Genomic DNA, 25,661 nt, shown 5'->3' with positions numbered 1-25,661 from the left:
CGATAAAAAAAAAAAAACGGCATTATGCAATACCCATAATTGTGGAATCGGGTGAAAGAAGCTTCTCGCGCCTCAAACTAATGAAGAATTACTTGAAATCAACAATTCTCGAAGATAGATTTAAACATTTGGTAATTCTTGCTATTGAGCGTGATCTATGTAGGAAACAGAATTTTTATGATATGCTGTATGACTTCGCTAAACGCAGGGCTCGTAAGCTAATTTTGTACGTAGTAAAGATTGAATAAAATGCAAAGAGGAATTTATTTTCGAATACAAACGCTTAATTTTCACTTATTATCCGTATCTCTATCCAAACTGGGCCCGCGAAATCCGTTTCGCATTGGCGCCACAACGGTTGAGTCTGGCCCTGCTATTTAGTGACGGGTGAATACAGAGTAGATTACTTCTTCTCCCCCTCCCTCTTTTTTTTTCGCCTTAATCGTACTTGAAATAGGTGCAACGACTATTTATTTTGTTCATTAAGTATATGCATGTACTGGTATAGGCCAAAACTATTTTAAAAAAAAAATCGAGAGCGCCCGCAGTTCTATCAAAGCCATTTGGAACTAGGATTATCTCTGGATTTTCATTACTTATCTTTAGTTCTTAGTGAAACATCCACAGAAGTTTGTTGAGAAGCGACTTAATTACTTATGGATGCCTACAGTTAAAATACATTGGAACAAGATAATGAATGGGGGTTTGTGTTGTACAAACTCAACTCATAGGCGGACTTTAAGGCCAGTCTTACTGTAACATTTAAACACATCAAGATATCACACACACACACAAAGTTTCGAATTAAGACGAACAGGGTATTAAATGTTGTTGTAAGCAATGTTTAAATGTAAACCTTTGTGCCACCATTCTCCTTCTCTTCTCGACCCACAGGGGTCAGCGAGACGACCATAGGGGTCCGAAGAATGTTGAAAATTGTATAAAATTAGGCCTAAATATTTTTTATAAAATATATTTTATTCGATATGATAGTTTTATTAAACTTAATTGCCCCTCATTATTGTTTTGTTTGTCTATTACTTACTATTCTCTGTCGACCCAAACGAATGGTTTGAAACATTCTTCATTTCTAACATGTGTAGTCTAACAAGTAGATCTAAACATTCCTGAATGTACCATGAATTATAGTAGAGACTCGGCTAGTAGACATAGATCCATAAGAGATCTGCTATGTTTGAGGTTTGATCATGTTTCGCAATTTTTTCTCTTTAAAAAATTCTGAAACCTCTGCGAGGCCCCCAACAATCGGAGTCTCTAGGCGGATGCCTAGTTTGCCTAAGCCCAAGACCAGCCCTGGAGCTAGTGTCATTGGCCTTGCCTTGCTTTTTTTTCTCTGACGCTTTTTTTTTTCTGTCAGCGCTGTTCACTTGTCCTCTGAAATTTGTGTGCCAGTTTTCACCTGATCTATCGTGGGCTTCCGTCTCCCAGGTGGCAGGGTCAATGCTGAAGGCTTTCAGTGAAGCTTTGAGGGTTGTTTCTGTAGCGTTTTCTTTGACCACCCTGTGAGCGCTTCCCTTTCTTTCATTGACCATAAAGAAGTTTTTTTTTTTTTCATTCTGCAGATGTGGCCTGCTAAGGTGTATATTTATTTGGTCAAGTAGAGAACGCTTTTAGTTTCGTCTCAGGAACCGCGTGTAAAACTCCTCCCCCTCCCCCATAAAACACTAGCAGAACAGCGCAACAAAGGATCCCTTGTCTACCGTGATCTAATTGAACCTGTCATGCCAGCATACGTTTAATGAGTAGGTACACACGCGAGGTCTAACTTATTGTTCCCCGGAGATCATAATATACCGACCACGTTTTATTACCTGGCTCTCTATTGTAGTGGAATGTCTGACTCGACGATCGCGGGCCATTAACGCGATCGTAAAACAGTCCAACTAGAGTGATCAACAGAGAGTTGTATAAGTTAGGACAAATAAATCTGTACACTAAATGTTTGGTTTGCTTGAGAGCTGGCAGAGTTATTAAAATCATTAACTAAGGAATATTCTCGTCATAAGGCAACGGCCTTTAAATAACTTTCATTAGTAATTTCTAAATAATAGATTCACTTGCATTTGACGGCTTACTGGTATGCTTTTTTTTAAAAAATAAATAGCTGCTAATGACTTATTCACACAGAGGCATAGACATATTCAACTAAGAAGAAGAAGGTGATGTTACCACTCCACCCCGCCTCCCTTCACTTTGGAGCCGTGAATGAATACTTCACATGTTTTACTTATGAAAATCACTTCACTACAGTTCTCTTCTGTTTCACCCCCCCCCCCCCCTCTCCTTGAGGCCTGAGACGTTTGCTCATTATTCTCCACGGAGTCAAAGAAGCTGCATACATTTTTCTTTTTTTTTTTCTCTTCGTTCTGAAGTGTTTAGACACCCGGCCCTAGATCGATGTCTAAGATAAACTGCGCAGTGCTTTCCATATCAAGCATCTCTCTATACAGTTTGTCTTCTAAAAGGGGTGCTCGGGGAGGGCAGTATCTTGTTCCGTGCCTCTTGATAAAGTATGCAGCTTTGAAAGATGTGGTCAACCTTCTCAGGTGACAGCCCACAAGGGCAAGTTTTGCTAGTTTCAATTTTTAATTTTTATCTTCCTGAACATGTGTTGTCTCTTTCTGTTGTGTCTTTTACAAAACTGTACGTTGTGGCAGTGGCGTAGCTAAGGATTTGGGGGGACTTGAAAACTTTAGGGGCCCCTCCATTTTGACATTCGACATCATCACACGAGATAATGGCGTAATATTTAATGTAAAAAATTTCGGACACTCATTTGGGGACCCCTGTGGGGGCCCGGAGGGATTTTTAAATTTGGACTACGCCGCTGACGACTAGTATTTGGACTCCTGTTTATTATTATTATTTTCTTTTAATTTTCACTTAACTATAACAACCCCAATAGAATCAGTGTTATATCATACTTTAAATCATACTTTATGATGATATATATTATACTTTATATCATACTTTATTCTTGATTGCAAATCAACACTTCAGTTTCGATAGCGCTTGTTTATAGCCTGTGAAGGTAAAGCTCTAGACTGACTTATTCTTTAAACAAGATGTTTTGTTGAATTACTGACTACACTTGAACTATAATCTAACAATCTATCAAACTTGTTCAATCTCTGGTTATGACATTAGGACAAAATAATGTTATCACAGCCTAGAGCCAGAGAAACATTAAACATTCTTATCTTAGTGCTGGACTAGAGAGATCTACCTCGCGTTATTGACAAGTAATTTATTTGGAAAGTTTTCCATAGAATGAAAAGATGTGAATAATTGGGTGCGGACAGATTATGGTAGCGTTGGGGAGGGAGATTAGGCGAGCAGAATCGAACATATTTTAGGTAGTAAATACTGGGCGGGTATATTATTATAAGTAGCAGAATCGAACATATATTATTATAAGGAGCAGAATCGAATAGACTGGGTAGTAAGCACTGGGTAGATATATTATTATAAGTAGCAGAATCGAACAGATTGGGCAGTAAGCACTGGGCAGATATATTATTATAAGTAGCAGAATCGAACAGACTGGGTAGTAAGCACTGGGCAGACGAGGTTTGTAATGTATTGCAGGATGCATGCTCGATGTTGGTGATATGGTTCAAATAGATGATGGTAGCAAGGAATCAATAGATGCAAATAGAAGTCGTTGGTTTAGTTCTAGATATCCCCATTAAAAGAATTCAGTCTTATTTGGGTACTATATTTTGTTCAAATGTGTCAACAGAATGAAATGTCAGCAGTGTTGGTAGTTTGGCGGTTGTTGGTAGTTTGGTGGTTGTTGGTAGAATTGTTACAAACTGATCATGTTTAATTTGGATCTTGGTGGCAGAGTTTGTATCAATGTTGATAGCATAGTACTGACTGAAATTGGTACTAGAGTTTGAGCATATTTAGTTTTAGGCTATTATTGTAAATAATTATTTAGTCACTGGCCTGGCACTAATGTTTGTAGCTTAGTTATTGCAAAAGCATTGAAAAATAAATTACTATTTCACATTTTTTTTAGCAGACGTCTGCAGCAAAGTTTTAATTGTTGTTTAAAATGTTAATAGCAAATTTTAACTTTACTTGGTAGCAATGCTCTAGCAGATGTCAGTGGATTTGGTTTAATTGGTGTTAGTAGCATTGCTTTAAATGAGGAGTCAGGTTTTCACTGTGGTTGTGTGTTGGTGTTTACTAATTGGTGGACTGACTCACAAGAGTCTCAAGACTGAATTAAAAAAAAATGTGTTGTACTGTTTATCCAGATTCTGATAGCATAATCTGAGTAGCGTTTTATCAATGCTTCAGTTCATTGGTCTTGCCTAGTAAATATGTTCATGACCAGAGTGTATGGCTTCCATTCTCCAGGAGATACCACAGAGACTTCTCCCTACTTCCAGTGACAGTGTATTGGATAGCAATAGTGACTGGTTTCCCATGAAGGCCAACCATGAGATTACAGTTCCTACTGACAACATTGGGTAGGTTCTTTTGCAATACTTTAAATAGAAGTACATTTTTACAAAGCTTATATCAACTCACACAGTCTATCTGTCTCTATTTCTGCCTGTCCATTAGGTGAAAAATTTGAACATGTTATTTCTCCCACATCCACTCAAAGTAACAAATTAGTCAATTAATTACTGGTTATTAATTATTTTGCTTGATACCAACAAGGGAAACTAATCCTTCAGTATTCACACATATGTTTAAATATGTCAGGGTTGTCCCCTTAAATAATTGTACATGTTATTTCTCCCACACCCATTCTGCGATCAAATTGAAACTTTTAACAATTATTTATTGCACCTAACAAAACATAACTCTATTAAAAAATTAACCAATTTATCAAATAATTATTAGTAATCAATTATTTTGTTTGATATCAAAAGAGAAATAACTTCTACATTCTTTAGTGATATAGATGCAAGTGCATAGTTCCAATCCTTAGATAAACTTAAGTTGTTTTTTTTTTTAAAAGATTTTTTACCTTGTATATTTATGTATTCTATGAAAGAGCTGAATGCACATCATTTTGAGAACGCAGTAGCCTTTTCTTTCTTTTTATATATGTAAGGGACCCCAGCAAAGTCGAGCAGGCTCAACTTCCTGTGATATGAAAATTTGCTGATGTACTACATAATCAGTTGTGCCCCTTTATTGAATTATGTTGCCATAAAAAATTAAATGTTTACCTTTAAAGCTCATAGTCACTTTAAGGAACCAATCATTTCATACTATCTCAGGCATTTTATTATATCGCTGGCTCATTGTTTTATCACTGGCTCATTATTTTATCACTTTCTATCCATCCCAGTGGCACTACAGCCCATTGAGGGCCCTGGCCTGCCCTAGCACATCTTTCCATCCTTGTCTTTATGTCTTCATGCCTGGACTCTTAGCTGTTGTAGATCTACCTCTACATCATCACTGGCTCGTTATTTATTATATCAAATGCCTGCTAAAAATAGCCTGACATCCTTCAACGTGATCCCCTATTGATCTTTATCTTATTTCTTTTGACCTTTTTTTTCTTTTTCTTAATGGTGTTCAGTTGAAAGCGTCTTCATAAATGCAACTGTCAATAAGATTAAACAAAAAACTTTTTTAAACGTAATGGTTACAGATATTTCAGCAACATTAACATTTTAAATTAAAGTTTCAATTGAAGCCAAAAATATTTTAGAGTTAAATAAAAATCAATTTAAAAAAAAATGAAATTTGCATTCACTCTCAAAGATTTCTTTATAATAAAATATCTTTTTAAACATTTATTTAGTATATATAAGACCAGGAAGCCCTTTGTTTATGAAGACATGAATTTAATAGTACCTACCAAACTGAGCAGATCGCAGTCAATGTCCACTCTGAACAAGTCAATGAATGGTGATGTTTATATGAATGGCATGTCAGTAGGCAGTGGACTAACAATCACAGATAAGTCCATGCAAGATCTTCACAATACATTGGGTGTGTGCTCTTTCTCCATAATCTACATTTGTACTCTGATACATATCTGATAATTTGAAATTAATTGTATTACATTGAAACATTTTAACCTTACAATAAATATCTTGGATTCGTCATGTATTTTTAAAAATTTGTAGTTAGTATGATATTGAAGCATTACTTGAAATAAAAAACAAAACTGTGTCAATATAAGTCTTATTAATAAAAAAGACCAGTTTATCTTGTCATTTTTTGACATTAATGTGATAGGCCAGCTCAGTCACTGCTTTTACTTCCTCCATCTAGTTTTTTTTTTTTTTTTTTTTTCCAGTTAGTTTTATTGGAAATTAATTCCAGATTTATCATTCAGAATATAGCCTTAGTGTTTCCATCAGTACTTGAGCCAAAATCTTTTCAATTATCATCTTAACTTAACCACTGACAACCCCATTCTTAATAAATTAATTTATATTGATTAGAGGAAGTTACTTTTTTTTTCTTGTTAATAACTTAAAAAAACATTTATATGCTATTGATCATTTTTATAATTTCATTAAGAATATTAATATCTGCAAAGATTCTTTTCATTCTAATCATTATGTCAAATTAATAGAGAACATAATAACAACAGTTAAAATGTCAACCTGACATACAGTTTAATGTTTCTTACAGAAGACAGTGAGAACAGAAGAAATGTGCTGATTCATAAACTCAAAGAAGCTCAGTCCACCTTAGAACTGCAAAATGAGAGACTGAACAAAATTGAATCTTCTGCAAAAGAAAATAGCTTACTTGTAGAGGATCTCAAAATGAAAGAAAGGGTACACTTTGATAAATTTGCTTTTCATAATTATTTAATAGAGTGTAGCACAAGAAACTTGGAGTTTTAGACAATCACTATGATAAAAAAGTGTTAAAAATGACTCAATTATTTCTTGTTATTATAACTAGGCTTACAGAAAGAAGATTCATCTTTTGGAAGCAGGGCAGGAAGAAAAACAAAGGCTTAAGATGGACAACTTACGACTCAGGGAAGAAATGCAAGCAAGGTATTCCTTGATACAGCATGTCTATTGCTGTTTTCATTATTTTGTGACTCAACATTGAACTTTACTTGCTATACTTTATGTTCAGTTGTATGTCAGTTTTGTAACTAGTAAGAAACTATATTGAATAAATAAAAAGTATTAATGCAAATATTTGATGTTTTAAAACAGAATAAGTACACTTGACAATCAGTTGAAGCAATTAAAAACACAACATAACAGCAGTGAGAGTGAAAATGATAAAAGAGCTCACCTCCTGAATCACACCACTACAATCTTGTCTCTGCTGGAAGAAGAAAATGCCAAGCTACACCAGGTTATATTTTGTATATTTACTTTTTTAATTCATTTGCTTCATTAGTTTTTTACTTAGTATTGGTCAAGATTTTATTATAGTAATTTGTACAGTTGGCTTTGCAATAATATTCTGCAAGCACTTAATTATGGACTATCCTATCATGATTTATCCCAAACTGTTTTAGAAATTCATTTATCATGTACCAAAATTTATTATTCAAATTTTTTAGGAGTCTTTTGTCTGATATGTCAGATGGTTAACAGAAATGGCTGAGCATTATATTATTGAAATTATTCATAAATTGGCTTAACATGGTTGGATGACTTTATAGGAAAACACCAAACAGCAGCTGTAATAGTTGTCTTTATGGTGATTTCTTTCGTTTACTGGCTCCCCACAAAGCAACTCAATGAGAAAGCTAAATCATTGTTATGCAGTTAACATCAACTAGCTTTATTAATATACTACAAGTCTTTAATTAGATCCTAGGTCTACTTTACTTCTTGAAATAACAAATAGACACTAATAATCAGTATCATTATGCACCTGTAAATCTGTTACAAAAGCCAGACAATTTCAGCTTTGTGTTTCAGATATAAATAAAGATTTAGGTTAGAAATTAAATTAATAAGTATATATATGCATGGAATGTGGTTGTGAAACTTATTTATTTCCCTTTATTTTCAGGATAAAGAGAAATTACTCTCAGAGTTCACCCTGACGAAGGAAGCATTGAATATGACCAAAGCCAATTACAGTGGTCTTGAGATTGAACACAATAATCTAAAAAATGAATGTATCCGATTCAAAGAAGTATGTATAATTTAGTGTTTTAACATGTACATTTTCCAATAATTTAAGAATAAAAGATATTGTTTAATTTAGTGTTAAACATGTAAATTTTCCAATCATTTATGACAAGCTAAGAAAAAATTGGTTTATTTACCCAAATAAATGAAATGTATTTCCATTATATTGTGTTTTTTTTTTTAGAACTTTTATTGTACAAAATGTTTTACATTAACAGTTAACAAAATATATATTGGAATATCAACATACTAAAACTCTTGTGTCTACAAAAAATGACAAAGTGAAATGCATCAAAATTATATCAACTTCTCAAAAGTTGTGTCACATTTTCCTAATATTAACTTTTAAAATATTGTTTTGAAAAATTACTTAAATCTCTCTTTGCGCCCTGACAGTGGAAGTCGCCACATTATCAAGATTAGATGCAACTGTAGTATAATGGTTGGAAATTGTCTATAAGAATGTGAAATTATCAGCTTTTTTGCTGTTTTTTTTTTTTTTTCATTTCTAGGATAACACAGCATTAGCCAGAAAAGTGCAGGAGATGGCTGGTCAGATGTTGGAACTCAGAAGTTTGCTGCAGGCTGTTAGAGATGAAAATGAAAGAATTACATCAACTTGGAGGACAACTGCAGAAGTAAATTTCTTTTCATTTTAATAAAATATTAATAACATTTTATTAATAGCAGCAATGCTTATTCCTGAAAATATTTTTTTTTTGAGCATTTTAAAAACTTGAAGGAAAATATTTCAACAATGATTTTATAAAAATTATTTAGTTGTAACTCTTCTTATATAAACAAGAATATATTCTCTTCCTTATTGTTGAATTGGTTATTTTTGTATGCTGATTAAAGGAAAGTGGTCTTAAATATAAACACTGGCTGTACAAAATTTAAATTACAAAAAGCATACATTGAATTATTATAATTTCTATGGTTTATTCTGCACAGGATAAAGTGCAGGTGGCCAAGCAAGTTGAAGGTTATAAAGATATGATATCAGACCTGAAGTCAAGGCTTGCAACTACCAGCACTGACAGAGACAGATTGTTTCAAGAGAAGTTAGAGATGAACAGCAAAATACAGCAGATGGTGTTGGATAAGGAACAGTTAATGAGGGTAGACTTGGATAAGGAACAGTTAATGAGGGTAGACTTGGACAAGGAACTGTTAATGAGGGTAGACTTGGACAAGGAACAGTTAATGAGGGTAGACTTGGATAAGGAACAGTTAATAAAGGTAGACGTGGACAAGGAACAGTTAGTGAGGGTAGACTTGGACAAGGAACAGTTAATGAAGGTAGACTTGGACAAGGAACAGTTAATGAGGGTAGACTTGGACAAGGAACAGTTAATGTGGGTAGACTTGGATAAGGAACAGTTAATGAGGGTAGACTTGGACAAGGAACAGTTAATGAGGGTAGACTTGGACAAGGAACAGTTAATAAGGGTAGACTTGGATAAGGAACAGTTAATGAGGGTAGACTTGGAAAAGGAACAGTTAATGAGGGTAGACTTGGACAAGGAACAGTTAATGAGGGTAGACTTGGATAAGGAACAGTTAATAAAGGTAGACGTGGACAAGGAACAGTTAGTGAGGGTAGACTTGGACAAGGAACAGTTAATGAGGGTAGACTTGGACAAGGAACAGTTAATGAGGGTAGACTTGGATAAGGAACTGTTAATGAGGGTAGACTTGGACAAGGAACAGTTAATGAGGGTAGACTTGGACAAGGAACAGTTAATGAGGGTAGACTTGGATAAGGAACAGTTAATAAAGGTAGACGTGGACAAGGAACAGTTAGTGAGGGTAGACTTGGACAAGGAACAGTTAATGAGGGTAGACTTGGACAAGGAACAGTTAATGAGGGTAGACTTGGATAAGGAACTGTTAATGAGGGTAGACTTGGACAAGGAACAGTTAATGAGGGTAGACTAGAAACTATCTAGTTTGTCTTGAAAAGATAAAAAAAAAAAAGACACCCAAAGACTTTAGATGGATAATTATTATTAGGAATGTACAAAAAATAAATGCTGCCTTCTTAGAAATTTGTTGATGCTCATTTTAACATTTTACCTACTTAAGAATAATTTATCCCTTTACTAAGTTAATGAAATAGTGATATATGATGGCTTAAGTGCAGTATATGGCTGCAAACATGGGATAGCAGATATTTTTTGAGGTAGATTTAATATTTATTGTCAGGACTGAGTTGTGGTCAGTCTGAGTCTCCTTTTAACTTTTGAAGAGGAGGGGGCATTTGTGGTTGTTCAATTCAAGGTTGCTTTGTAATGGCAACACAACATTAGTCTCACTTTCATTTACCTTTAAAATTGGATAACCATTTTAAAAACCACCTAGCAATATAATTTAGGTGTTACCTTTTGGTTTTCAGGCCAAACTGAATCTTGAAGATCAAGTGAACAATCCTTATCCTTATAACTCAAGTCTAAAGTTTTCAGACTACAGACAAGACCTTGACAAACATGAGCTAACTAAAGAACTGGCTGCTGTGAAAAAGGTTGTTGTTTATTTGTTCAAAGGTTGTCTTTTTTAAAAGATGCTGGATTAACTCAGAAATCTAAATTATATTATTATATTAATGTTAATACTTGACATTATTTTAAAAAATTTTAAATGTCCTATATTTTGTATTTAAGTTTAACTTTTAGAATTTTAGTTCAATTCAAATTTTCTTGATGTGGCTAAATCTTCTGACATTGCTTGTTATAGAATAAGTTTATTTTTAAATATTTGATTATGTATTAAACATCTTTTAAAGGTTTGTGATGAACTAACTACAGAGCTTTCATCTGTAAAGTTATATTATGAACGAAGTTTAGAACAAGTTTCAGCATTAGAAAAAAGTAGGTTGATATTACAATCTCAGTTGGACATAGGAGATCAGGAGAAGTTGAGGCTACAGCTGGAGATTGACAGGTTGAATCAGGTGGGGATTTGTGTGTGTGTGTTATTTGTTGATTTAATTTTCCAAATTTCTTTTTTTAATTAACACATCTTTTTATTGTTAAGTAGAAAGCTTAGCTTTAAAAAAAAACGGATCTCTTAGTGAAAGAAAATATTTTATTTTATTGTGCAGCTCCAGAGGGAAAGAAATTTGGATGAGAAAAATGGCAGAGATTTTCAGGAAGAACAAATCTTTCAACTTAGGGTGAATTTTCATTAATTCATATATATATTTATTTATCTATTTATTTATATGCATGAAAAATTACTAATGCTATTATCAATAAAAAATATTTTTTTCATATTTTATTAAAATAGAATGAAATAAAGAACACAAGGTTTGAAAAAAGTGAGCTTGAAGCAAAGATTTTAGAATTGGAAGCTGTAAGTTTTAACTTCTCTGCTTAAATTGTTATGCTATTTTTGCATTAAGTCTAAATATAGGACCATATTTGCACATAAGCTTCTTCAATCAACTTTTGCATTCTGTGCAGAAATTAATGAAGGCCCATGAAGGCTTACGAGAGGAAACAGTCTTTCAGACCACTGAACTTGACATGTGGAAGAACACTTGTGAGAGAGTGACATCATCACTGGCAAATAAAGAATCGGAACTTCAGAATATTACAGACAGGGTTCATCAGCTGGAGGACATTGTGAGTACAAAAAGATTCATTTTGGTTGCTATAACTCGGTGAAGGTGTATTTTATCAGATGGAAGCTAACAAGTTTACTTCTTGATTTCAGGTTTTAGACTTGAGAAAAAAACTAAGAGATGAGAAAGATAAAAATGAAATTCTTTCAACTAAGTTTGATGACAGTGAAAGGTAAATATAAATGTCATGGTTTATTCCCCTTCCATCACCTCTACTTCCTGAGCTCTTAGATATCAGTTTGCCCATAATTTGTTCATATGAATGTTCTTTTTCCTTTATATTGTTGATAGATTGAAATCGGAGAACAAACGTCTTTTACAAGAGAAAAGTGAAAATGAACAAGTTATTAAACTTTTAGAAACACAGAAATCTGTTTTAACCAAAGCTGTAAGAAGATAAGTTGTTTTTCAAACCTAGGTTTAAGAAACTAATGCTTTAAATATGGATGTGGTAGTGATTGAGCCAGTGGCCATGTTGCAAGTTTCTCATTGTCAAATTGACAAAATGGTTTGAGAATCAGTTGAAATATCTTGTGTTAATTTAAGTTCAAAATAAAATATAAGTTTTTAGAAAACTATAATAATAGGATGGAGATAATCAAATTTATTTTGCAACTTTGATACTTTTGGTATGAAAAATATAACTTATTTTTTATTTTTCAGTCAGAAGATGGTCTATCAAGAAACAGACAAGTAGAGAATTTAAAGGAACAAGTCAATCAACTTAGAAATGAAAATGAAATGTTGAGGTTTGTCTTTTATATACACCTCCTTAAAACATGTTTAACATTATTAACTCTTTTCCATAGCTGTGTAAGTATTATGTCACATGGCAAAATATTAAAAGAAAAGAAATAGGTAATACAAAAAAAAACTAACTATATTATTAGTGTGATTTGAAGTTGTACAATATGAATAAAGCATTTAACAAAGTTAGATGAAATGATTGTGCAAGCAGAAAGATTGTTTGAAAAGTTTGTTCTGAGTTCTTGTTTTAGCATTGATAAAGTTAGTGGATTTTCTGTTGTAAGTAGAGCTCTTGTTTTTGTTCAGGGAAGGAGGACCTAGCAGTATGATACAGTACTTTGTAGAAATTTGATTCTCTAAAAGTATTACTCACTGTCATGTTTATTTGGATTATTGTAATGGTTCTTGATTTGGGTTTATTGTAATGGTTCTTGATTTTGGGTTTATTGTATAGGTTCTTGACTTGGGTTGGGTTTATTGTAATGGATTTTGGGGATTCATTATTTTAATGAAATAAATTTGTTTCTTTAAGATCTTGAGGGCACGACCTGGCCTAAAGTGTGCCGATGTGCCAAAAAACTAAAAAAATTTAAGATCTTGAATGATAGTAGGTACTGAAAGACAAACTTTACTAAACATAAACTAGCCATTTTGGTGACATCTCAGTAGAACATCAGCTCTGACTCTGTCCTCTTTTGTTCACAGTGTATTTAAGAAAAAAGCCAAATCAGTTGTAACATTAAAAAAAAAAAAATTGAATTACTAATATTTCGAAAAACTATCTGTGCAAAAAAAAAATTATTTTTTTTTGCACAGAAAGTTTTTAAATACCATTATTTCTTTCTTTTAGAATATTTCATGTACAATATTATGAAGTAAATTTTTAAAAAATAAATTATTGGTTCTTATGTTGTTTTACATAATAAGTTTTATTATAAAAAGCATATTACACATATCAATGACATGTAATTCTTTTTTTTTTTTCTAATCCACTGGAATTTTGCAAAAATTAAATCTCAACTTTTTTTTGTCTGACAATTTCAGAAAAAATAAAGCAGAATTAGAAAAGCAAAAAGAAAAAGATCCTTTGATGGTAAATAGATTTTTCTGATATGCCAGAAACAATGTATGTATATACAGTGCTATTTCTGTGAAGGTGCGGCATACCAACACCTTTTTCAATGTGGGGAAAAAATCATTACTTTTCTTGTATTTTAACATTTGTTATTAATTTATTAGTAGTTAAAAGTTAGGCGATCCATCACCAAGTACCGGCACCTATTTTTTTTTTTTTTTTTTTACAAAAAAAGCACTTTCAAAATATATATATATTTATGTGAATGTTTTTTTTGGGCTTTGAGTAAGCTTGATTTACTACCCGCTTTATTTAGCTAAATTTTAAGTTACATTTTCAGGTGAGAAGCAATATAGTAGAAGATGCAGACATCAGAATTGAGGAAGTCCAGAAGGCTAATAAAGAACTGAGACAAAAAAATGAAGATCTGATGTTAAAGTTGGATGCTGTGAACCAGGTTTAAATCTACTCATCTGTCTCATTTATAATGTTGTCTGTAATCTTTGAATTTCATTCTAAAACTAAACAACACAAAATTATTTTGATTGTATTCAAATAGAAATGATAGGAAGAGATGTCTTGGTTCATTTTTCTTGTTTTATTAAATATATTTGTTTAAAAAAAATGCAAATGAGTATTTAGTGAATTCACACAATTGTGTTTACATTTTGTATTTTGATGTAGGAAAACGCAAGAATCAGACAAGCTTTAAATGAAACAGAGTCAGACAGGTAAACAGAAGCTTACAGTTGGATTGTATGAACAAATACTTGTTAAAACGAAGCAGCAAATAGGATGTGAACACTTACATTATTGGAAGTAGAAAAATCATATAAGCAAAATTAAAAAAAGAAATATACATATTTAAAAATTCAGTTCAAGTCCACTCAAACTTCTGATTTTAAGCTATATTGGACCATGTAATAAATTTAGTTTTTAGTCTTTATTTCATCAAATCATGAAGTTTTATCTTAGTTTTCTGAGTTAGTCTTTTAATGTATACAAACTGTAAGACAAACTTGAGATATTAAACCTTTTTTATTATTATAAGCCTCAGAAATGAAAATATGAAGCTAAGGAAGGAAATTGAATCTCTGAAAAAAGAGAATCAGGTTTTGAACTCACAGCATCAAGATGGGGATGTGATCAAAGGTAAATAGTAGATATAAATCTTGTGAGAAGAAACATTTGTACACCAGTGAACATAATAGTGTTGATGTAGAACTATTAAACTATTAAGTGATGTATTACTTTGCTTACTGACTGACAGGAAGAGGGTTATTGAGCACAGATTAAGTAAGAAGAATTATTCTTGGTAATAAACACATCATAATTACAATATAATTTTCAATACAACTAATGCTGTTTTGTAGATTCTCCTGATGTCACGAAGCTTAGAAAAGAAAAAGATGCTATGCAAAAACAAGTGGCCTTGCTTCAAGGTCAGATGAACTTGGTAGAAGGCAGCAAGAAGAGAGCAGAGGATCAAGTGAGCAGACTCAATGCAGAACTGAATGAAATGCGAGCCAAAATGAATCAAGTCAACACCTCCCAGTAGGTCAATCAGCTCAGGCAAACTAACCTTATAATGAATGTCTTGCCTGGCAATTATTTTAGGGGGGGGGGGGGGGGGTAAAGAAAGTGGGGATTATTAGATGGGACATATAAGAAAATATGACATTTTATTGTACACTATTTTTATAACTAACTGTTTGAAGTGCATTGTTGCAATAGGCTTGTTTAGTAAACTAAAATAAACAAGACAAATGTATTTTATTTTAAATTGAAATTGTGTAGTTAGTGTAAAGTTGCTCATCTCACTTCAGTTATTGAGCACTAAAGCTTTCATTAAAACAAAACAAACTAATATTGCTATCTGCCTCTTTTTCAGCAATCCTCCACTAGAAGCTGAATTAAGAAAAGAAGTCGAGATACTCAAACATAAACTTGAGAAAGCTGGAGAAGATCATTTGCTTCAGGAATCTCTCATCAATAAACTTACTGAGGTCTTTCAAATAGAACAATTTTCTTGAACTAGACTTTTTAAAAAAAATGTAAAAAATTTGGATTTATGTACACCTTTAAGTCTGATAGTTTTGTAAACAACAAAAAAACTTGTTCACATTTAATCACATTTTTATTTATATGTAACAAAAAATAAAGTAAGGAAAATTATATTGGATATTTGAACTGATTGCATAAATTATATCTTTTACACAGTCTTTAAAGAAAAATTAGTTTTTTATCTGAAGTATTAAGTTCAGTCAACATAATGAAATATAAATGAACAGAGAAACTGAATAATCAATGACTATTGATTGGGCTTATTCTATTGTCATGTTTTTTAACTCTGTTTAAAATATATGAAAACCCACTGTAAAACAACTTTATAAAACAAAATGCATGTCTTTGACTATTAACTAATTACTAATTCTTTCTGACAATGCAAAAGTCAACTCCACCATCCTCCCACTGTTGCAACCCCATATTAGTCTACAAGTAGAATTATTCAGCACACCTCTTCTTTAAAGTAAAGTTTTGTCCCTAAATTCAACAGCTTCTTGTTTGAATACAACTAGCATAAAATAGGCATCAAATATTGTTGCTAATGACATAGACCTAGACCGCACTATGTGGAGAGAAAAGTTATGGACAGCAAAAAAACATGAGTGTCTCTCCAAAATAGGGCTCCACAGTCATGTAAAAAAGTGTTCTACGAGATGAACCATAGTCTGAAGGAAGGAGGCCAACTAATATAATCTCAACATTGGTTGATGGATTAAAATAATTTTACTTGTCATTTGTCAAAACTCTTTTTTTAGGTTACACTAATAAATGTATGTCTATTTAATGCAACCATTGCATTATATCTTTATAGCAGCAAAAGGGAGATAATGTAGAGCACAATAAACTGACTGACAAGATTAAGGGACTTGAGTTAGAAGTTGATCAGAAGAAGAAACTCCTTACTAGTCTAGAGAACCAGCTGAAATTGGCAGAATCCCAAGCTCATTCAAGGTAGATAATTATATTTATTCATCTTTGCTTTTGTTTTATCTGAAAATTAAATAAGACTTGCATTTTCTTTAAGTGTAATAGAAGTATTTTATACATATCTTCTAGTTATGACATAAATCTTTTTGAATCAATCAAGTAATACTCATTTTATTGAAAATATCTTCTAGAGAACAGGAGATAAAGCAACTCAATAGCACAGTGAAGGAATTGGAATCTGACAATCAAAAATTAAACCAAGAAGTGCAAGAAAAGAAAAACACACCAACAATCACACCAAAGTTTAACCTAGATAAACCAACTTAGTAAGTTACTTAGTTAGTAAGTATTGCTTTAATATATCCTTCTTGCAGTACAAATTGGAGCTCAGTTGAAATATTTCAATGTATATAAGCTTGTATTTTTATGCGATAAAAAAGTTTCTAGCCAAAGAAGTGCTTTATTTAAATACACTCATAACCATCTAGATATTAAAAAGTTTTTGAGGTCTTGGTATTTGGTTCATTACTGAGAATCTGTTCCTTAGTTTATTATAGTTATTTCTGTATGCTTGATAATTCTTTGTAGTGTTTATGCCAGACAAACTTTCTAGAATGAGAATCCAGTTGTCATTAATATTACATTAATAATAATAATTTTTTGTTTTCAGCAAAAAGCCAGAACCTAAAAGTAAGTAGCACCATATTTTATGAATTCTTTTAATTGAAATTAAAATATATAAAAAAAAAATATCATTATTAACCCTTCATCGGCTTTATTTGTTTTCTTAGTAAGCCTGCAGGAGGAATTGGCAGATGTATTAAAGTCAAAGCAGGTAGATATTGGATATTTAAAAACAAAATATGTAATGATAGCCCATGGAAAAATTTTAAAAGTTGGAAAGCGGATTTCTTACTGAAAGCAAAACTTGTAGAAAAATGTATCTTTTAACTTTTTGCCTCTTCACTTTATTTCTGATTTCTTGTCATTTTAAAGATGGTTGAAATGCCTTCAAGAAAAAATGCAATAACTCAATATCACATACCAACCCTGACTTCATTGTCATACCATGGGCCATCATTACCTAACATTTTAAAAGTTTAGAAAAAAATACTTGTTCATTTCCTTATATACTTTTGAATTTAACCTATTAATTAATGTTATTTAGAATGGTTTTGAACTTCAAAGGTCAAGTCCATTGCGCAGTAAATCATTGAGTCATGCGGATTTAAAAAGTCCATCAAGTCCATCAGAACCAGGTAAAACTCAACACAGGGGTCATTATGGAGGCATGTTTTTTGTCTGTAAGTACAAGAGTACCTAGAAAAGAGGTAGTGCATGCTTGAACCCTAGAACTGAATCAGTGTCAGTCCTCAGATTTCTGCACCTGAAGCTTGTATTGTTCTGCATCTGTTTTTTGTTTCATATTTCCCACTCTTTGCGTAGAAGTTATATCACTTAGAGTAGAGATTATTGTAGACATTAAATAACTACACAATTTGTTTTGAATGCACTGTAGGGAGTAAAACAGTGACAAGACATAGTTTTAGTTTGTTTATCCCTCTGCAAACTTCTGGGCTATTTTAGACTCAAATGGTAGGATAGTTTATCTAAAGATATCTAAAGATTTCAACCTTACTATATAAATGTCAGTATTTTGATATTCAAGACAAGGAGCTAAAACAAAGCTATAAGAGACCCAACCTTCACATGCCTAGGACTCCATAGCCATCTTCAAGTTCATGGGAAATGAGATTGTGCTTATCTTCAATTATGAAGGAGGAACTGTATACTATATTACTATTATTATTTTATGTTGCATTAATTGCATATTATTAGGAAATAAAATCCATAGTTAAGTTCATTCTTTTCCGTGGCTCTGCAAGTCGTGGTAGACTTTGTCTTTCCATCAATATTTTGTCTAGACTCAGAGCTATTTCTTCTCTAGTCATTGCCTCTCCATCTCAGACTAAGTTATTTCACTGTTTTTTTGTTTGGGGTTTAGGTTCTACAGTACATTCACTTCTCTGTGGTTGGACATTTCTTCCATATGACCTTACCATAATATGTGTACAATTATAAAATATTATAATGCTAAGATCCATGGGCGTAGCCAGGGGGGGGTTCTTGGGGTTCAAACCCCCCCCCCCCCCCCCCCCCCCGAAATGAAATCCCTCCCCTTGGGGGGGGGGGGAGTTGGAATTTAGTGACTGATTTTTTTGCCATGATTTTGTTTATTTTAGGTGAGATTTTAATACTAAACCATCACTTGCCTAGCACAACCAAAGGGGTTTTGAGTTTAAAACCCCCTACCAGGGGGGTTCGAGTTTAAAAAACCCTACCAGGGGGGGTTCGAGTTTAAAAACCCCTACCAGGGGTTTTGAGTTTTAAACCCCCTACCTGGGGTTTTTGCAGTTAACTTCCCCTCTTCTGTGACAAGTGGGGAAATGTGACGTGTGTTTGGCACGTTTTATGTCTAGGGGATGATTATTTTTGAAAGCAATCACACCCCCACTTATCAGCATATGAATCGGGAGCAGACACGCAACGAGACGAAGCAATGAAAGGTAGATACAAAAGTTAAAATAAAGAATATTTATTTACATAAATATACATATAAGGATAAAAAGGGGGAGGATTTGCATCTATCTCTAGTATATTCTATGTTTAATCATCACTCTTGCACCTAATAAGAGAGTATGTCACTTTGTCCTCTGACTTAGCTGGTATTCCTGTTGATGTCGCAGCTGGCTGTGTCCTGGCTTGAGGTTCTGCAGCTGGAGGTGGCGCTCTAGCGGATAGAGGGACGCCGGCGATATAGTTCTTGTGGAGTCTCAGTCCCAAGTTCTAGTATCTGTAGTGGGCACAGTATGGCGGGTGGCCGGATACCGTGGGCACAAGGTTACTGCGGGCAGAGCTGATCTGCCGTGGGCAGTGTAAGTAACAGGATATGTCCAGTGAGTTGCAGAGGGTTGGCGTAGCTATGACGTCTCGCACAGATCTGACTCTATAGGGACGTCGCGCCTAATAGCTTGACAGGTGGGCTGTCGAATAGGCGGGCAATGCCGATAGCGCCAAGTGGTAGAGTTGAGTAGATCTCAGTAGGCAAGTGCAGCGCTGAATAGCACTAAGCACAGATGCAGGTAAATAGAGCGTTGATCCAATAAATAAATAGGCAGGACAGTGAGCTAGTGCAGTGCTGAATAGCGCTAAGCACAAAGATAGTAGGTGATCCTTGATATCAACTAAATAGGCAGGTAAGTAATCCGATAAATAGGCAGACACCTGAGGGAGGCTGCGGATAAATAAAGACAAGTTAGGACATGTCTCTTATGCATCTTATCGATGCCCTCGACTGAGGTGCATTCGTCAGATTGGTAAAATTGCTTTAGAGCATAACGGGGAGATGATGACAAATGGGATTTGGAAAATAGATGGCAGATAGTAGCAATATAGAAATGTACATAAAAGGGGAAATAATAATGTAAGAATGTACATAGAAGGGGAAATAATAGTCTCAAATAAACAACACAGGTGGATAGAGAAAGAAAAAAGGGGGGGGGGTGAATTAGGCGGTGGTCAGCGATCCTGACGGTATGTTTACTTATGACCGTCGATCGAGAACAATGGAGCGCGCTTGAATGGAGAGTGTGTCCGTTCAAGCGGGGTAACTCTCATAAGAGTAAAATTAGTAAAGGGGAGATAATTCATAACTCTTTTCTAGACGCAGTATTAGTGCGCTAGTAAAATTATCAAGGCGGCCAACCGAGATAAAGGAGATAAAATAAGATGTACAAATATATACATGGTTGCATCAACGATCAATTGAGCAACGTAGCATTAATAAATTAATGCAATACATAAATAAATACATAGGGCATGTTTATGTTTTCTACTTACGCCAGTGAGAAATACACAATGCACTAATTAAATATAAATGAACTAGGCAAAATACACATGATAAAATCCAATGGAAATATACACAGAGTAATTAAGATGGAACTTGTGATTAAGTTCGGCTTACCACCAGGTATTCCTCTAGGAGAGAGAATAAGTGATATAGTCCAGACTCGATAGCTCAGCTCGAATGAGAAATGAAAAAGGGTCTGGCTTGAGTTGGTTTACTTTATATAAGCCTGGAAAGTGCGGGCGGACACAGGAAATGCCCTAGGCTAAGATTTATCTTACACGTGGGTGGATTTGACTCGAGGTGGGAGCCGCACCTTGGAATATCACGCGGTGTGTTGACCAGGGTAATCTCTTAGATCAAAGAGAGACGTGAGAGAAGGGGGGGGGGGGAAAGAAGGATTAGCTTGCATTCAAACCAAGGTGGTGTCAACCGCGACCGTCAGTCAGACATCCGGCGGATAAGACAAAGGAGATAGTGTGATTATCTTTCCCCGATCAAGGGCAGATAAATGAAAGGACTGGCCTAGTTTTCTCCAAGGTGGTGGACTAAGTCTAGCCTGGTATAGAGAAAAGGTGGTGCGGGTGGAGAATTTAGGGGTAGGATGGGGAAATAATTAAAATAAAATAAATAAATAATGAAAAATAATAATTAATGCTGTGATAATTTAGAGTGACTCTGACAGTGAGTTTTTGACTTGTCACATCTTCTATAAAACAAAACAAAAAAAAAATGCAAACGAAAATCCCCTAATTCCAATAGCACAGTTAAGGAAGATTTTGATTTTAAAACCCCGTCTAAAATTTACGATAAACCCCCTCTTTAATATAAAAAAAGCTAATTACGCACTCAAAATGTTATGAGCGTAGCTAAATGGGTTTTGACTCAGTTTTGAATTTAAAAATACCTCTTTTTAATAATAAAAAAAAAAGCAAATTATACACTAAAAATGTTATGAGTGTAGTCTATGGGGTTTTGAGTTTAAACTCCCCTCCAGTGGAGTTTGAAGCTAAAAAGTACCTCTTCAATATAAATAAAAGAAAATTACTCACTCTAAAATCTATGAGCGTAGTCAAAGGGGTTTTGAGTTTAAACTCCCCTCCAGTGGAGTTTGAAGCTAAAAAGTACCTCTTCAATATAAATAAAAGAAAATTACTCACTCTAAAATCTATGAGCGTTGCCGAAAGGGGTTTTGAGTTTAAACCCCCATTCAGAGGGGTTTGGTGCTAAAAATACATCTTCAATATAAAAAAAAAAGCAAATTACACACTAAAATTATTTGAGCGTAGCCAAGCCAATCGAGGGTTTTGAGTTTCTTCTACAGATGGCTTTTTTTTTAAAGTTTAAAACCCCTCCAGATGGTTTTGAGTCTAAGATCCCCCTACAGAGCATTTTGAGGTGGAAAACCCCCAACAGAAGATTTTGACGATAAAACTTCTCTTTTCTATATAAAATCTAAAGCAAACTACAGTCACTTAATTCCAAGAGCGTATTCAAGAGAGGTTACACATTTTTACCAGTGGCAGGGCTCCATTAATAAACTGCAGTGAATAGTCATCTACCGAAATCGAAAAACACTAAATGTGGCTCAACAAAGATGGCTAAGACAGATTTTAGGAGTCAGTTATAGAGATCGGATCTAAATCAAGGAAATCCTATGCCGAACTGGGAGTCGACCCCTTAGTAAGATTGTGAGAGAACGACGCATGAGGTTTGCGGGACATGTTCTCCGACAAAATGAATTACGCATAAGAAGAGTTGCAATGATATCCTAGTACAACTTGACGCCACTCATTCATGGAGGTCCTCATGGTAGGTGGGAAGAGGCTTCAGAAATTACCAGTGACACATTTTTATGGAAACTGCTTGACGTCAAATGCTCCGAACGGCGTGGGAGGGTCTAAGTCAGTAAGAATAGCACATTAGGTTTTTGAAATAAAACTTTTTAATAGCATTAAAATGGTCTGTAGATACCTCAGAATATGCATTTTGTTGGCTTTCAATACCAGAAATAATGCTTGGCGTGGGGGGGGGGGGGCTTCGCCCCGCGCTGGGGAGCTCCTGGTGCTCCCCCAGACCCCCTTGCTAGTAATGGCGGGGAGTCCACAATTTTATGGAAACAGCTTGATGGCAAATGCGCCGAACGACGAGGGAGGGTCTAAGTCAGTAAGAATAGCACATTAAGTTTTTGAAATAGAACTTTTTAATAGCAGGAAAATGCACTGTAGATACCTCAGAATATGCATTTTGTTGGTTTTCAATATCAGAAATAGTGTTTGGGAGCTCCTAGCGCTCCCCCAGACCCCTTTGCTAGTAATGTCGGGGAATCTACAATTTTTTCACTAACTCATGGAAGAACCTATTCTAGGGCACAATAAACGTCTTCCAAAAGAATGAAGGGTCAGAATGTAATAAAGATTATGTACACACACACACATAAATACATATAATTTTTTTTTCGCGGGGGGGGGGGGGGGGGGAATTCACCACCCCCCCAAACCCCCCCCGAAAAAAAATCCTGGCTACGCCCATGCTAAGATCTATGGCTAAATAGATAGGCTAGTTAGCTTCTTCCGTTGGTTCAGCCTGGAAAAAGTTTTTACTTAGTACAATATAAGAATCTAATCAACATGAATGACTATATATTGCTATAGCACATATTTAGTACAATATAAATATCTAATTAACATAAATAACTAGATATAGCACATATTTATGCATATCTTTGTTATGATAGAACATCTGCAAATTACGAGATACTTTGTAGGACAAAATATTAGGAGGTCAATTATATTGTATTAATTTAAACATTACATTCAATGTTTCTGTCATAGAAGTTACATTATGGGGCCTGTTATGTGTGTATTTTTTCATTGGTTTGCAAAAAATAAATTTTTATAATTATTTTAGAAGAATTTTAAGCCTTCTTAAAGTGCTTAAGTTTTATTAATTTAATTATATTTATTTTGTGCAATTTTTTTCTACTCCTTGATGTATTTATTTTTTTAGGCACTGATTAACAAAATAAAGAGAAATTTTATTTGTAAACTTAGAAGAATTATAGTTTAGAAACACTTAAGTCTAAAGATGGCTACAGACTAATTGCACATTTTATATTTAGTTAGATTTCATTTTGTGCACTTTTAAAATAAGAAAAAAATTCAGTAAAATTGAAGTTTTCAATAAAGAAACAAGTATAGAGTATTGAACAGCTGTCATGTTTAATTGTTTGTCATTTTTTCCCTTTAATAATTTATTATATAGTAATTCATCTTTCCATTAAATTATTATTATACTCTCTTTTCTGTAGAAATCTTTTCATATCTGTAAATGTTGGACTCTTATTTATTTTATTAACTGTATTTTTTTTTAATTAGTAAAATCAAGTCAATGTCATGTCTACAATTTATTTTTGTAAAGAAATGAATATTTAATTCCACTATCTTTAGTTATTAGTTAAACATAAAAATATTAGTATACACTGTAATATTACTACCTACATTCATTAATTTAGTAATATAATTTAATAATTAAGACAAACTTTTATTTGTCAGTGATTGTTATTAACTTCCACTTTTGAATGTCCACATATTGTCTGGCTATAACAGTACCAGAAAAGGCAGCAACTGATGGAAGTACCAAACTACAGTCTCTCATCTCCAAATATCGCAATCATAGTGACACAGAGGAGAGTAGCCAACCCCTTGCCAACAAACCTGGGACTCCCAAAATCGTATTTAAAAATAGATTTAGTTTGGGTGCTGTCAAGTCTCCGTCCAGACTTTCAAGTGAAACATCATCTACCTCAGAAGGCTCAATTCCTTCTCCAGAAGTAGCAGCTGATTCTCCCACTAGTCCAGACACTAAAAGTACCAGGCCTGTTAAAAAACTGCCTCCAGAACCTCTTCCTAAACCAGCATCCCCCTTGATGACCTGGACTAAATCAACTTTCATGAGGGCAGCAAGTGCGGAAAATGGAGGTAAAGATTCTGACCGCAAGCTGGCCACACCAGCCATTCTCCATGCCACTTTCCCAGCAGCTTCAAATTCACAGAGGAGTCTTAGCAGCTCTGGTATTGGCTTGTCGCTTGGAGACAGTGAAGACCTCAATGATAGCCAGGAACAGAAAGATATCAATGCATTGATTCAAAAGTAAGTTGAAGATTAGTAGGACGATAATGTCAGAGTCAGATTTATACAATATTCTCTCCCTTAGGTTAATAAAACAAGAAAACTGAGAGTGGCTTCAAAAGAAGTTCGATTGAATAACTAACAAATATATTACAAAAGCATTTTCTAAACATCTATGTAGCTTAGGGTTGTTAATATTGGTGCTGTAGATCTTCTAAAAATCTGACTCTGTCATATTCTCCATGAGCTTTCCCTTTAATTTGATAGCTTGGTGTCATCATATCACTGCACTGTTGTCATTAGCTCCAGTCATGCATGTCATATTTATTTAAAGTATTTATCTAATCAGTACCTCCTGTCACACAACAGACAACACGTATGACCCATAGATACTGAAGATATTTTAAGTTGAAAGCCAATTAACATGAATTTATACATAAAACATCAATTGAATCTCTATATTGTTAGGTGACCCGACAAAATAGCATGAAATTTCTACACGAAATAGCGCTGACTTACATATGATGTGTATAAAGTACCGGTATAAAGTATAAAGTAATTGAAGGTCCTTTGGCAGCATTTTTTTGTTGAGGTCTCTATATTCTTCAATATTGAAGATCTAAAAGTATGCCATATTTGCAGAGAAAGAGGTTACTTTAAAATTTTATCTCATTTTCCTTTTTCACCATTGTTTAAAATGCATAACTTGCTAAAAATATGATTTTGAAATATGGTGACCTTGTTCAAGGGTTAGGTATATGATGATTTGTGTTAAAGTATAATCAGAAATCTTGATTATCTGCGGCCTCTTTCTTTTGTCTCTTGCTGCAACATTGGCAAACTTTTAGGTGTGTCGGGAGTAGTTCAGCTGGCTATCACTTATCTTGCCAAATGTTTGTTTAATCTCCTTTGCTCTACCTGTCGATGTAAATATTGCCTTCAAAAAACTAAATGATGCTTGGACAGATGTAAGCAATTTGTATGACTATTGGGACAACAACTCTATTGGTCGCCAGAGACATGTAGATCGAGTAGGCTACAATGAAATTACCATGAACA

At 33.9% G+C, this 25,661-nt stretch overlaps 1 protein-coding gene across 12 annotated transcripts in view; it reads left to right on the top strand.

The window, feature by feature from the left end:
* Positions 1-25,661, top strand: part of LOC106071530 (paramyosin-like) — a 55,812-nt gene that overhangs the window by 9,552 nt on the left and 20,599 nt on the right. For 10 of the 12 annotated variants that reach the window (XM_056035712.1, XM_056035735.1, XM_056035681.1 and 7 more), the window contains 28 exons: positions 4,390-4,502; positions 5,801-5,991; positions 6,643-6,791; positions 6,922-7,019; positions 7,188-7,332; positions 8,002-8,127; positions 8,636-8,761; positions 9,078-9,245; positions 10,522-10,647; positions 10,909-11,076; positions 11,227-11,298; positions 11,412-11,477; positions 11,588-11,749; positions 11,841-11,920; positions 12,040-12,136; positions 12,412-12,497; positions 13,540-13,588; positions 13,911-14,027; positions 14,255-14,301; positions 14,622-14,722; positions 14,944-15,124; positions 15,462-15,576; positions 16,449-16,588; positions 16,756-16,890; positions 17,235-17,254; positions 17,356-17,399; positions 17,733-17,868; positions 24,080-24,623. In XM_056035712.1, the coding sequence (XP_055891687.1) occupies positions 4,390-4,502; positions 5,801-5,991; positions 6,643-6,791; positions 6,922-7,019; positions 7,188-7,332; positions 8,002-8,127; positions 8,636-8,761; positions 9,078-9,245; positions 10,522-10,647; positions 10,909-11,076; positions 11,227-11,298; positions 11,412-11,477; positions 11,588-11,749; positions 11,841-11,920; positions 12,040-12,136; positions 12,412-12,497; positions 13,540-13,588; positions 13,911-14,027; positions 14,255-14,301; positions 14,622-14,722; positions 14,944-15,124; positions 15,462-15,576; positions 16,449-16,588; positions 16,756-16,890; positions 17,235-17,254; positions 17,356-17,399; positions 17,733-17,868; positions 24,080-24,623 (3,602 nt within the window). The remainder of the gene's footprint in view (positions 1-4,389; positions 4,503-5,800; positions 5,992-6,642; positions 6,792-6,921; positions 7,020-7,187; positions 7,333-8,001; positions 8,128-8,635; positions 8,762-9,077; positions 9,246-10,521; positions 10,648-10,908; positions 11,077-11,226; positions 11,299-11,411; positions 11,478-11,587; positions 11,750-11,840; positions 11,921-12,039; positions 12,137-12,411; positions 12,498-13,539; positions 13,589-13,910; positions 14,028-14,254; positions 14,302-14,621; positions 14,723-14,943; positions 15,125-15,461; positions 15,577-16,448; positions 16,589-16,755; positions 16,891-17,234; positions 17,255-17,355; positions 17,400-17,732; positions 17,869-24,079; positions 24,624-25,661) is intronic. The other 2 variants (XM_056035697.1, XM_056035746.1) reach the window with 2 other exon arrangements.

The sequence above is a fragment of the Biomphalaria glabrata genome, chromosome 1 (assembly GCF_947242115.1).
Source record: "Biomphalaria glabrata chromosome 1, xgBioGlab47.1, whole genome shotgun sequence".
In the NCBI taxonomy this organism is placed as follows: domain Eukaryota; kingdom Metazoa; phylum Mollusca; class Gastropoda; family Planorbidae; genus Biomphalaria; species Biomphalaria glabrata.
The sequence above is the reverse complement of the archived record's forward strand: the minus strand, read 5'-3'. Positions and strand labels throughout refer to the sequence as shown.